This window comes from Trachinotus anak, unplaced genomic scaffold (assembly GCF_046630095.1).
Source record: "Trachinotus anak isolate AG129_WGS33_773 ecotype Australia unplaced genomic scaffold, CSIRO_AGI_Tana_v1 ptg000005l, whole genome shotgun sequence".
NCBI classification, from domain to species: domain Eukaryota; kingdom Metazoa; phylum Chordata; class Actinopteri; order Carangiformes; family Carangidae; genus Trachinotus; species Trachinotus anak.
In genome coordinates, this window is record NW_027273856.1 from 114,006 (window position 1) to 127,713 (window position 13,708).

General features: G+C 38.3%; 1 protein-coding gene across 2 annotated transcripts; it reads right to left on the reverse strand.

Annotated features, from left to right (window-relative positions):
* Positions 1–7,461: 7,461 nt before the first annotated feature.
* On the reverse strand, positions 7,462–11,087 carry LOC139621271 (caspase activity and apoptosis inhibitor 1). 2 transcript variants are annotated; one of them, XM_071477563.1, is made up of 6 exons: positions 10,846–11,087; positions 9,501–9,692; positions 8,618–8,702; positions 8,436–8,493; positions 8,265–8,332; positions 7,462–8,141 (listed from the first exon to the last, which is right to left on the reverse strand). In XM_071477563.1, exons 1-6 carry the CDS (start codon positions 10,948–10,950, stop codon positions 7,648–7,650), a joined length of 1,002 nt encoding a protein of 333 aa, XP_071333664.1. In that variant the 5' UTR covers positions 10,951–11,087; the 3' UTR covers positions 7,462–7,647. The 2 variants fall into 2 exon arrangements, with proteins under 2 accessions (XP_071333664.1, XP_071333663.1); XM_071477562.1 differs by having other exon boundaries at positions 9,501–9,695; positions 10,846–11,082.
* Positions 11,088–13,708: the final 2,621 nt, after the last annotated feature.

A 13,708-nucleotide genomic window follows, 5' to 3' on the forward strand; every position in this document is an offset into this window, starting at 1 on the left:
TGGGCTTTAGGTACTTGGACACAGAGATAAACAGCCACCTCCTCTCCTCCCAGCATGTCAAATCCATTTACCAGCGGGCCCAGTAACACCTGTTCCTGCTGAGGAACATATCAGAAATGACATTTTAACATCTGGCCTCGAATCCCTCATTGAATCTCTGCTCGTTTTAACACTAGTGATGTGATGACCTCAATTTCAAAGGCAAAACTTGGGAAGTTCATTAATTAGCTGAGCAAAATACCCATCATTATCCAACTACAAAAAGTCTAGTCACAATAAAGGGCACATTGATTACTCAGAAATTATCACGCCCACATCACAGCTCCTGCCATTCACTTCTATGTGGGAAGGAAAGGAAAATTTGGACTGTTTTTAAGTCGGACCATAATACTACCTATAAGTATTTGTTGCTCTTTCTACTTCAGCCCACAGACTGGTCCCTTCTTTGCCTTCCATATGGTTGTTCCCATTACAAATATCACCCACACATATTGGGGACAGGATAGAAAAGATAAATAGCAACAGAACTTTTTAATCATTTTATTCATGAATATTGCTTCACTGGTTTGGTGAGGTATACTTTTTAATAATGAAAAAGATCAACATTCATATGTTCAGACAAACTGTGTTAGCAGAGAGTAAAGAGCAGTGGGCTTATGACATAAGGACTAAACCAAAACTGTGTATATTTGGGATGCGAAAATTTGAATATGGTACAGGGAATTATGTTCTGTGTAATTTGCTCAAGAATCTTTACACTTTCAGTTAAGATCTTAGATTTTACCGCTCAATGTTGAAACTGGATGGTATTTCAGACTGGGTTGGGCTGGATTTGCTCAATGTCCCACCTTACTGATAAAGAAAACCAATACTTTGTTGAATAAGATAAAGACCAAAAATTATGGATGATACATCCGTAGTTATATACAGTATATACAGTAAATGGCCATAACTGTAGTGATTCTGTCAATGAATTTCCAAACAAAGAGCCAATAAATAAGAAGAGACTTTAGTATCCAACCATAGCTGGTGGTCTTTAATATTATACATATGTAGAGCCACAAGAGTAAAACAAGATGAGCAGCTGGAAGAAACACTTATTTTGAGTTCATTGTGAATACTTTCCCCTGATTCGGAACATTAAAAACTACAGATAGCAACACTTGAAATCACTTGATTCACTCCATTGCAGCAGCTTCTTCTGATTATTTTCACATCAAAATGCCATTTAAGTTGCAAAAGTGCTGTTTCTGTGTGACCCCTCACAATCAGAGAAAGGAATAAGCAATCAGTTTGGGGGAGCATAAAGCAGACAGAGGCTGGTTAATTGGCTGTCAAGAAGTGGAACTGAAATAGCACTCCATTCATATGATGTGATGGAGAAGAGGAGAGTATGGATGTTGGGACTTGAAGTGGCAGTGTGGGGGTAAAGCTTTTGTGTGACACACTTTGTTGGTTGTATGACTCATGCCTGTTGTACAATAGTTTGAGCGACAACAACTTCATATGTCTGGCTTACTATCTTCCATCACTTTAGAGCTTACGGGAACCTGAAGGTTTTTGATTTCTACAGAAGATTATAAAAGCTTATTTATCAACTATCAATCAAAAATGATAAATGACAGTTCCCCTACTTGTTATTTTGGACCATAAAAAGAAGGAATAACGGAGATAGGTGCCACCAATCTTAAACCGAAACAAACATACAAATTCTGGATTCAAAACCTGTCAGACTTAAGATGAAACGTCGAAAAGTGTAAAGGCTCATTTTGACTCTATCTATGCTACTGTATGGGTTTTCTCCAGAGAGCTACACACTGCAAAGTAGTTAAAACACAAGACAAGCCCATTAAAGTAAGACAAGGCACGTAAAATCCTGATAGTACGACAGACAGAAACTCACAAAGGAATATCCCCCTCTCTTGACATTCCTTTTGACAATTACTTATGTAATACAATTGCTTGCCAGCTGGTGGTGGGAAGCAATTTGACAGTTTTATCACAACTTTTGGCAAAAGTAATTTACTTGGCTCAATCCTTTGTGCTTCTTCGGGAAATAAATCATCCAAATAAAAATAAATAAATGGCACTCCACCACAATTTGACAGTTCAATGTCTTCCAACCCGGGTGCAAATGGTGCCATCTTCACCTACCATCATAAAAGTTTGAGTTACCAGGGCTGTGTGCTGTGATTCATCATCTGTCTAGGGGACACTTTGGTGGTCCACTGTTGTTTATAGGACAGTTGGGAATTTAACTGTTTAAAGTTTAGCTTAACAGAAAATGATATTAGTCTAAACAAAGTGGAAACAGAATGGTTTTAGGTTTTTTTTCTACATCTATAAGTCTACAATATAGTTAAGTTTGCTAAGAATGTATAATTTTGAGATGATAGTTGTTCTGAAATACTGTATTTTGACAGATTTAAATCCAGCAGGATTGTACGTGAAAAGATCAGTGTGTCACAGTACAAACCTGCATAAGACACCAAAGTTTTGATAATGTGGGAAAGACAAACAGGAAATGAGTGGAAGATGGTTCAGCAATGGTTATTTATAATTTCAGAGAGATTTCTTTGAGTTTTATTTCCACAGGGAATGGTGACATTTTTAAAAAAAATAATGCCTATTTTATTAGACATGAAAGCTAATTTTTGAGTTATTATATCAAAATGCGCTTCAGAGAGTTTTGTGTTACTGATGTAGAAACAGAAATATATTCTGATGCTCACATAATTATCTTGGGTGCTATCACCCTTAATTCTCAAAGGAGTACTAAATCTGCGTACTATTATAGATTAAGGCTGCAGCCTGCATACTCAATTCAGTGGGAATCGCTCATGTTTACTGATTGAAGCTTAACCATAGATTCCATGAACATTTAAAACCCACACAACATTACAGATTTACTGAACCTACTCTATTAGTCGTAAAATATATTCACTTCAGGCCATCAACCACAATATTTTGTGAGGAAGCACTGGTACTCTGAGGATCAAGCTTGTTGATCATGTTGCAGCTGCTGTCGCAGTGGGAGTTGGCTTTGATGTAATATTGTGATATTTCATTTGATTATGCTGATTTGATTGTGTGAGGTCATCCATCCTTCCTGATGTCTCTCGACATCTTTCAAAAGCATTTTGCTTTATTGGCTTGCTCGTCCACCAGCCAGAATTTCAATGGTTGTTTGATGGTATTAATGCACCATTTGAATGCAGACTCTGAAGTTGTGGGGGGGAGAAACCCATGTGGAGTGAGCATGCATGGAATCTGAAAGTCAGATGTCAGAGGAGTCAGTGGAGGGGGGGAATTTTCTCCAAATTGCAGATACTATACTGGAGTGGAATAGCAAATGTTTGAATCTCTCTCACAGATTTTGGAGTGTGACTAAAAAAAGGGAGCTCTTCTCTTTCAAATAGCGGCAAACTTGCACTAACCCACTTCACATTTTTCAAAGAGGGTTCTGCCAAGCTCATACCTCTTTGAGAAAAAGCCAAGCATTTACACACGCAAAAGTAGTGAATGGTGAACAGATGTGCTGCACACCTGTGATGAAGCTACAATTGTCATTCGTTTCCATTCAGTGACAGAGGATTCAACAGGGAACAGAAGAATCCATTATTCTAGGACCAATATGCCTAGACTGAACCACCATTCTAATTACATACTACATCTAGTCCAGGAAATCTGAAACATCAAGGACATAATTTGACACAGATTCATTCATTATCTTAAGCCACTATTGCTGGAGTAATCTCTATAATATAATATATTTAAATAATCAGCACATTTATATGCTTCTTCAGTGCTGAAGATGGCAATCAGGATTGTTGCCAATGCAACAGTAATTAGCAATATGACAGACTTGGACATTTAATCAAAACAAAGTGCATCTAACATCAAATAATTCTTCCACTTTAAGAGAAATGCTGTCTGAAACTTGAAGAAAATGAAATGTGTCCAATGAGTCATTGTTTGGGGAAATCAATTCATTTAGTCACGCAGAGGTGCTAAGTTATTTATTGCCTGTCAGCATGAGCTGTTAGTTCAATTTAATTTCTAGCTGCAGAAAAAAAAAACACAGACAATACAGAGGGAATTTGAGGAGAATTACTTTATTTATGCAAACAGGATGTGTTCTCAGAAAAAATAAAATAAAGAAGAAGCAAAAAAAAAAAAAAAAAAAAAAGACATGAATGTTTTTCAATACCTTTTTTCCCTATAGTTTTTTTTCCCTGTGGTACCACAGTAACATCCAGAGTTTTGTTTTGCACTGACAGGTTATATTATTATGCTATTTGTACAACAATTTCAATAAAAGGTACTGAATGCACAAACATTAAGGCAATGCACTCCAAATCTGAAAATACTAGAAACACTAAACACAATGCATTACGACAGAAAAACAAAAGTTAGATTAATAAAAAACAGAAAGACAACTTTGCCCCTAAATCCTGCCTCTAATTTGGTAGGATTCAGTCCCAAAATTAAAGTCTGGCGCCTGCCAAGCTGCATGTCTGACAAGCTCAGTAACAACATCCAACAGACTCAGCTGGCTGTCATTTATTAGAGTCCAGATGTACCCTCAGATGTAGCTGTGCTTTGAGCTAACATCAATGTGCCAGAATACTACAATCAGCATGTTAAGTACATTTACTCAAGTACAATTCTCTTTTAATTTAATGAAGTATTTCCATATTATGCTACTTTGTACTTTTATTGTACTACATTTCAGAGTGAAATACTTTTTATTACATTTATTTGACAGTTATACTTGATACTATAAGCTCTGCACACCCACACAGTTGTTTTCAACCACAGTGTCTAATTATACCTCTAGTCAGGTGTAAGTTAGGTGGGGCTATGCTGGCAATTACTGTACGTGATTTCACCAAACCCTATGCACTAAGAATGATAATTGGGTAAGATGCCCTACCCCAACGGGTACAAATTAACAGCAACAACGTGAGGGAAATGTTAATCAAGCACAGAAGTAATTAGGCAATCAAATGTAGGTGGATGATGGCTGTGCAGGCCCCAAGATCATACACTAAAATTATATCTTTGTCAAGTATTGTGCATTAGTACTGATTAAACTGCCAAACACTGTAATAAGTAATAAGTAGAAGGCATTTGCTCAATCGCACCAGCTTCAACACTAAAGTGCTGCTTGTACCGAAATGCATTAGCAACACGATAATACACAATAATACTAGATTCTGCACAATGACTACCTGTGATACCTTTAATACTGTTTTCTGATGAGCCGTATGTACTTTTACATAATGGTTTTAAGACTTTTACATAAGTGAATCATACTTATATACTGCATACAGCAAAGCTGAAGGGACTGGGCCATCCATTTTTTATTTTAGATGTTTTGTCAAGAACTATTGTCAGACGAGTGGAAATTTTAATTTTTGGAACTGGATGAAAAGTCAGAGGATCAAATTATTCATACTCTGTGGACCATGTATGTCTGTACAAATTCTAGTGGGAATCAAAGCGGACCAAAAGGTTTGACCAACAGACTCAAAGACATACCAAAACTGACATCCCTATGCCTAGAGCGACGCTGTGAGAGTCTTCTTTACTGCACATTTCCATTGTGGTTTGAAATTTGCAGCATTGTGCATTCAGAAAGTTTAATGTTTAGGTTTTTGGCATTTGTAGCAAGTCTGGATTAGAGCGCATTCCTCCCACAATTACATGTTTGCTCCTGTATGCATTATGTTCTAAGGGGCCACTGCAACGATTACTGCATTTTAACTCCCCGACTGTAGAGCACTCTTTACAGAGTGTATATGTACAACACCTAACTTACAGTACACTAGAAGCACATTCTCTTCCTCCTGCTGTACATTTTAGGGACTCCATCTAGAAAACTTTACTTTGCAGACCAGCAGTTGAACATTGATCAAGAGGTCTTACTGGGAGAGAAGGTCATTGCAGACAACTTTCTCGACACCCATTGAGTATTTATTTATATAAAGTTCACTCAATGTTTTAAATGTTTCTTCCTAAGCAGAACCCAAATCTCTTTGAGCTTTCATGGATTCTGACATAGTAAAAGTTAAATGTATAGTGGTGAGGATAAACCTCTCTTAAATAATTTTTTGTGGAATTTTGTGTCTAATGAGAGTCACTTACGAGCAGCTGACTCACAACACGGAGGAAACTGACGTGTGGCCATTATGAACCTTGTTATTGACTTTGATAATAGCACCATTCATGGAAGCATCATACCTCAATATTTTAGCAAGGTTCATCTGGTACATTTGAATTCAAAAAGTACTCCCTCAACAAGTTTCATCTCACTTCCATCAATCCAATTTTCAGCCCACTCATTTTGAGGTCTGCTTAAAAAGCCATTTATCTGCTCATACTATAATAATAATTGGCATTCTAATAGCGGTGAAATTACACTGATAAATAGTCGCTAATCACAGACACCACGAGCACTTTAGAATTGTAGCATCCCTTTTTACTAAAGTGGACGTTTTCCTCTTGAAATCATCAATGAGTACAAAGATACCTGCACATAAATGCGTAAAGAAAGATGCATTTAACCCTGCCCACTCCCACTTCGCCCATGAAATAACCCTTTTAAATGCAAATACCCAGGAGTCAACTGGCTTCTTATCGTACGTTTCATTGTCTCCTTTGGGTTAGAGAGCTGTTTTGCTCTGCATCTGCATGTAATTGCACACACACAGCAACCTTACAGCTTATACTGGAACAAAGCAGCTTCAGAATAAATTACAGCAAAAACACAATACTAGGTGAGAGGACGCTATTAGTTCTAGCTGTTACATAGAGGTACAGGAAGCAAAAATTAATTTAAAAGTTACTCCAGTGAATTAAACTGGCAAATGAATGAGTAAGGGCAACTGGTCTAATTATCTTAGATTCATTTTAGTTTGTGATTTCTCTTGTCTGTAAGGCCACAGGAAGGGCTTTTGTTCCCTTTGCCAAACATATCCATTTTCAAGTGATCTAGACCGAGCCCTTAGAAGATGCAAATATGAAAGAGATGGCAGGTATTACTATGCATGCTTCAGCCTGACAAGTCAAACAGGTGTTCAGTGAAGAAATACTGCAAGTGTCTAAATGACAGTACAACACTGCTGCCACCTGCTTTGGCTTGCAAAGCTCAGCCTACACACAAAACAACACATCACCCTGATATACTCACACCCTCTAACACTGGCTCAACGAGACTTTCTGCCATTGCAAAACCAATTTTTGCCCTAACTGAATAAATGAATTATTAAATAACATCATTACTAGGAAAACTTGACTTTCAGGCGGCTCATGACTATTTTTACTGTAATGGAGGCAAATAAATCATCTCTCCCCTTGGATTTAATGCAGCAGAGTAATATTGCCATCTAGTGCCCAAGGGAAAAACTACATTTGATATTGTCTTTATGTTCAGCATTTCCCTGAGGACACTGAGAATAGGGGGAGTAAAACAGGTCTTTATGTATTTAATTTGGCATTAAACAGTATGTAACAACATTCCAATATGGAGTAATAATACAACATGGTTTGAATGGTTTAAAAACAAACAAAATTCACCATCTGTAAAGTGTTTAAGGTGTGTAGAACCATTAAACCATAATAAAAAAAAAATGACAAACCCTGTTAAACAGTTTTTGCCACAGAGGGCTTTTTCCCATCACTTGCTTTCATCAGGGCTTTAATGGCCCTAGCTCTCATTTCCAACTCCAGGAGCTCCAGCTGTTGAATGGACGGCTGACAGGCTGCAGGTGCTCGACTTGAAACAGGTCCGCCCTGAACAGGTAAACTGACATCTGCAGACTGCCGCGGTGCACTCTGCTCTTTAGCCACCTCTGTACTTGAAGTGGATGAAAATGCTAAAATCTCACTAACGCTTCTGTCAATGTCACTTTGAATGTCTTTCTTTGCTTCCACTGGTTGAGAGACCGTGTGAGGCTCTGGATCTGCCGGGTCAGGGTTTACAGCGGGGTAAGTAACCTCCCCACTGCTGTCCCCTGATTTCACTGTCCCACCCACAACTTTAACAGTCTGCTCTTCTTTGGGTCCCTCTATGTCACTATCGTAAGTGTCTGCGTTTATGCTTAGGACATCGCTCTCCTCGCCTGAGCCACCTCCCTCTGTAAAGAAAAACACATTGACATTTTAAATGTAAAATGGTCCTTTTATAGCATTTGTCTGAGTTTGAAGTCTTTGATTGAATGCCTGGGGATGTTCTCTCTGTGTATTAACATATTCATTACCTTGCTTGGTGTCCCCAGTTTTTGCTGTTTCTTTGAGGCAAGATGTAGAATCTACATTATTGTCTTGCCTTGATGGAGAAAAATAAAATAAACACATAATAATAAGTATAAAAACACTCTTTTCACTCTGAAATTGAATACCCAGAAAAAGTTAGAAAACGGCTCACTTACTGGCTTTCCAAGGTCACCTTTGTGTTTCCATCCCCATTTCCAGATGTCAGTTCTTCCCCTAGTTGCCATAAACAACAGCTTCAAGTCAGTGAAAATGCCTTGTTTTCAGTACTGTATTGTTTTAACCACAGACATTCCACAATGCTGCAATGAAAATGTGCCCAAGTGGCCTGAAGTCTCACCTGCTAAGATCTGGATAAGATTTTTCTCCGATATTGGCTCCAGTTGCTCCAAACACAGCTTTTTGATTTCCTCTAAACTACAGTCCTGTGAAGAATAATGTGTTTAAAGGGCATCTTTGAAGTTGCGTCACTCCCCCCAAAAGCAAACAGCAAAAGCCTAAGGCGTTATTTATCTAACTTTATGAGCTATCTGTTATCACACTTTAATTCAAATATAAAACACTAACCTTACATTTTGTTATACAGCTAATTATATAGCTAATTCATAGCTTTAGACAAAATCCAACTGTCATCTAATCAGACAATGTGTAAAATAACACTAACATTAGCAAAGTTCTGTCTATGCAAAGTTTTGAAGGAAAGTAACACTTGAATAAGGTGACTTTCAATAAGCTGCATGGAAATTAGAAATTATACATGATAACATTCGCCATAATACAACCCTACGAAAACATGGAACAAACCTTTTTTAAGAAATGATCGGTATTGCACGCGTGCAGGTGCTGCTGTATTTTAGCGCAAAAAATGTGACCACGGTCACATGTCAACCCATTAGTTTGGAAGACAACACGTCAATGCAGGAAATCAGGTCCATAAAACCACAAACTAATGTCTGTAAAACTGCAGCATGACATTTCTGAAAGTTTGCAGTGAACCAATGCCGACCCATTTGCCAGGCTGGTTATAATACGCCTCTGACCTTTAGTTGACAAATGCTGTTTGATCACTAGTTGTTGCATAATTTTCTTATCAGTGAAAAAAAAATGTGTTTGACACAAGTGTTAAAACTTTTACACAACACGGATACAATACTATTTAATACTGACATTTACAGCTTGTTGTATCTTCACACTAGTATTCTGAGCTCAGGAGTCCAAATCACCTTGAGTTCATCAGGCAGCATCTTATGCAGCTTCTTCTCCCCCAGCACATGGAAACACTGCTCTAGCATCTCCCGCTTGTTAGCGACATAAGCAGTGATGGGTTGAAATGGCAGGCTGAGGTCCAGTCCCCCCTCCTCAATGTCACTGCCAATCCGGTCGAGCTCTGGATCAGCAAGTTCATCCTTGGAGTCCTGCTACGGAAATGCCAACAAGTTACTAAGACACAGTGTTTAGAAGTTTTGAAAAAGTCTTGTAAACGTCTTGTGAATTGTGCTAAATAATAACTTGACATTGAAAAAGTCACGAACTCTGTAACAACAAAGTTTGAATTTAGTTCTTCACTGAAATTTTAATTGTTATATAATTCATTTTATACACACTTATTAAGAAGTCCTGAAAACGCAAATGCAGCTTTGGTTAACTTAGTTTGAAAGGAACAATAACATAATTACCTTTTTTTTTATGAAAAAAACACATGCAGGTTACACAGTTGACTTCATACATGCTGCAAATGATGTGAAACCTTGAACAAATATTTCTTGAAATAATATATTTTATGAAAAAAACACATGCAGGTTACACAGTTGACTTCATACATGCTGCAAATGATGTGAAACCTTGAACAAATATTTCTTGAAATAATATATAAGTAACTGAGCAACTGTAATGTTTTGCAAAACTTTACAAAAGTTACTTAAAAGAAAAATGATGTCTCTGTGCTAGAAAAAAAAATTATAATTACGCTCAATTTATTAGGAATGTCTGTGTTCCACTGAGAGGTGTTTCTAATATTTAGGCTACAAATTGGGTGGACACAGCTCTGAAACCTTTCAGTATAACTCAATGCAATTCAACAGCACCACAAACTACAGCCCCCAAAATGCCCACGTAGGTAAATCAAGACCTGCCTAAATTAGTTTCAACACAAACTGACCAAATGTTTTGTAAGGCTGTAGCACAGACATCAGTTTTAAGCCTTTGCAGCTAGCACACAGTCAATTCACAGCTAAATACCTTCCATCAAAGAAACAAGTGTGTGACCGTACACATCAACTTAAAGAGCACAAAACACCAAGCTAGCAACATGACATGTGCACTGACACCAGCATAGTCAAAAAATAATGTTGTGTTTCGTGATAAATTAGTCATAAAACCACATGAATAGGATTACTGTTACATTTAAATACATACTCAATGTGCCTTATGTTAAGCATAACATCCAAACGTCATTGTTTTAAGAAACGATGTCTGTATTCCGTGTCCAACAGGCTGCCTGTAAATATAGCTTTATAAGCTACATGTATAAACAACATAATTAGCACGACGTTAGCTTGATTATCTCACCTCCGCGGTTTTTTCCGTACTTCTGCGTTTATTGTTGTCGTGTCGGTCCTCGGACTGCGAGTGTTTCCTTTTCTTTTCAGTGCTACTTGATTTCTTTTTGAGCATTTTTTTTTTTTCCAAACAAACGAAGCGCTTGTTCTCCACAAAGGTGTCCTCTTGTTTACTCGCTAGCTACAGTTGAATGTCGCGGGAATACCGCGTCATTGGCGAGCGCCGGCTTCTTCTTCGGTGTCTGCCGGAAGCCTTTTTCTTTCCCTCGACACTTGCTGGGCTGCAGCGCCGCTGCGCGTCATGTCTTTCAGTAACCCACCAGGCCCCTGCATCTATTATAACACTCAGACTAAGAAGGAGGCTGAGATATTTCATAGCCATGTGTCGTGTAAATTCATGTAATTATTCAACGTTTGCTTCTTTTTTTTTTTTTTTTTTACATGTTTAAACACGCTGTTGCATCTTGTGACAAAATATACAACAAAAGATAAATAATGGACTTTAAAGACATACATGTCCGAACTACTGAATACATTCTGAGTTTAAGATAAAATGAGCTTACACTGCTGCAGCACCTCACAAAAAAAGTGTAGTGTGAGCTATAGATTATAAGCACATGTCCTGATAACTGATGAGTGGAGCCCAGGAGTTCTCACATCCTAACAAGTCACCTTCCAGCCACAGCAACAAAGCCTGTCAGGCTGACGCTGGATCATATTCTGTGAATCTAACAGCTGCACCACCGTCTGTATTTTGACTGAGCCTTTCTTTCACAGTGAGAGGTGCCATTCCTGTGACCTCTCAAGCTGTCGATGGAAGTGCAAATACATTCAGACTGTACCCCATCATCATTTTACACTTCAAAGCTTGCTTGGATTACCAGTGACGGTCAATCACAAGTCCTCTTCCTGTATTTCACACAAGTCTCGCCATCTCCCAGTTTCCCTCCGCCTCGCCATTTCATCAAATGCTGTGAATCGGACTCATTACTGCAACAACCTTCAAAACTAGGACTGCAGCCCATTTGCATCATTCAGGTTTTCACATTTTAAATCAGAGAGCACCGCCGTCATTGGTGATGTAAATTTGTTTCAAAGGAATTTGGGGTAGCATAATTAAACCATGAGCTACACTGATAATAATGCACATGAAATTGTACTCTCTGCTGCTTTGGAGCATTATATGTTGCTCATGAAAATACATATTTTTAAAAAAAAGTGCATTGCACTGTGCAGACACAACTCTATAACATTGTTCTCAAAAACAAATCCTGTCCCGAACACACAAACAATGCACTCCAGACTGAATCCACTGGATTCATATACATACAGCTTCACATGCTGGAACATTGTCTTGCCACTGCATTGAGCCCGAGGACAGACATACATATCCTCAGGCATGTGCATTTTTTAATATCACATATTCCTACGCTTCTCAGAATCTGAAGCTCATTAACTTAACTTAAAGGGCAAGTTCGCTTTAACTTTCAAACATCTCCCATGTGGAGCAGAATTACTTGAAATATGACCAATAAACAACTCTGCTGCTCTCTTCAGCATATCCTCCTGATTACCACCCAGGTAGCCATGCATTTTCTTCAGCTGGACCCAGACACAGGTTTCAAGGTGTTGACGACACAAGCAAGCTGTAAATCACTCTAATTGGCTTCTCCGCCTCTGCCTGAAACAAGGCGGGAGCCAATGCGATGGCTGCCCAGGCGCCATGGCGACAGCTGTCTCCACATAATGCAGGTTGTTATCCTGATGCCATCCGCCAAATTATGCAGCGGATATAGTGGGAGGTGCGCATCGATCACAATCACGTCACAGTGTGTTTTCTTTGCAACATCTGCTCCCATGTGTCTGGATATCACCTCGTTAAAAGGGCAATGATGGAGCTGGCACTGTTGAAGGGGACATTGCATTAAGGAGCCATGGAAAGGATCAGAAAAACACCCACACTCTGTATATATGTGTGTGAGACCTAAAGTCAAACCAATTCTCACAAGATAACTTCTGATGAAAGACAATCCTGCTCACAATAGCACATTACTGCGTCCTTAAATTAGAGAGTGTTCACCGAAAGTGTCTTTTGATGATTCTCACTTTGTTTCCAAAAGGGCGCAAGTGTCTGCGAGTGCCTACACATCCAAGGCTCTGTCGCCTAATGAAGACATCTGGCTAATCAAGAGATGTATAGCGATGAGCTGAATGTATTTTGCTATTTTTCTCATTTAATTTAGTTTAGCTGTACAATGCATGTAAAATGATGAATCGCAGAAAGAAGGGAAAGTGTTCAATTAGTGAAAGTGAGATTAAAAAGCTAGGGGATCTTATGAGAATGTCCGACCTCAAAGCAAATGAAGAAGAAAAACCAAGAGCATGAGTGGATAAGACACTGAATGAAAGCGTGGAGAAAATAAAATTAAAATACAATGTTAAAGAAATGCAGTTCAATCTGATGCAGGAGAAACAGTGAAACTGAAAATCACAGAACAACATGTTGTCGTGGTGGGTATGTGTCTGTGCATACAGTTTATAGTTTCATAGGGACGTCAACATTATTTTCAAACTTGCATTCAGCTACTAATTTCTGGAAATGTTTACATGCACAATGTTATTTTTGCTTAAACCAAAGCAATGGTCTCTTTTTACATAAATTCTTCCGAAACTGTCCACTGTCATTAAAGAATGATTAAACAAAGTAACATTTTCAAACAAGCCATTCAAGCCAGTTACTATTTTCAAAGTGGAAAAAAAAAACAACAAAAAAACATTTGAATTTAACTTGGAGTACACAAATCTGTCAACCTATTCTAGCGCTGATTTAAATCCACACCCATCGGATTCACTCATTTCAGCACTGACTCACA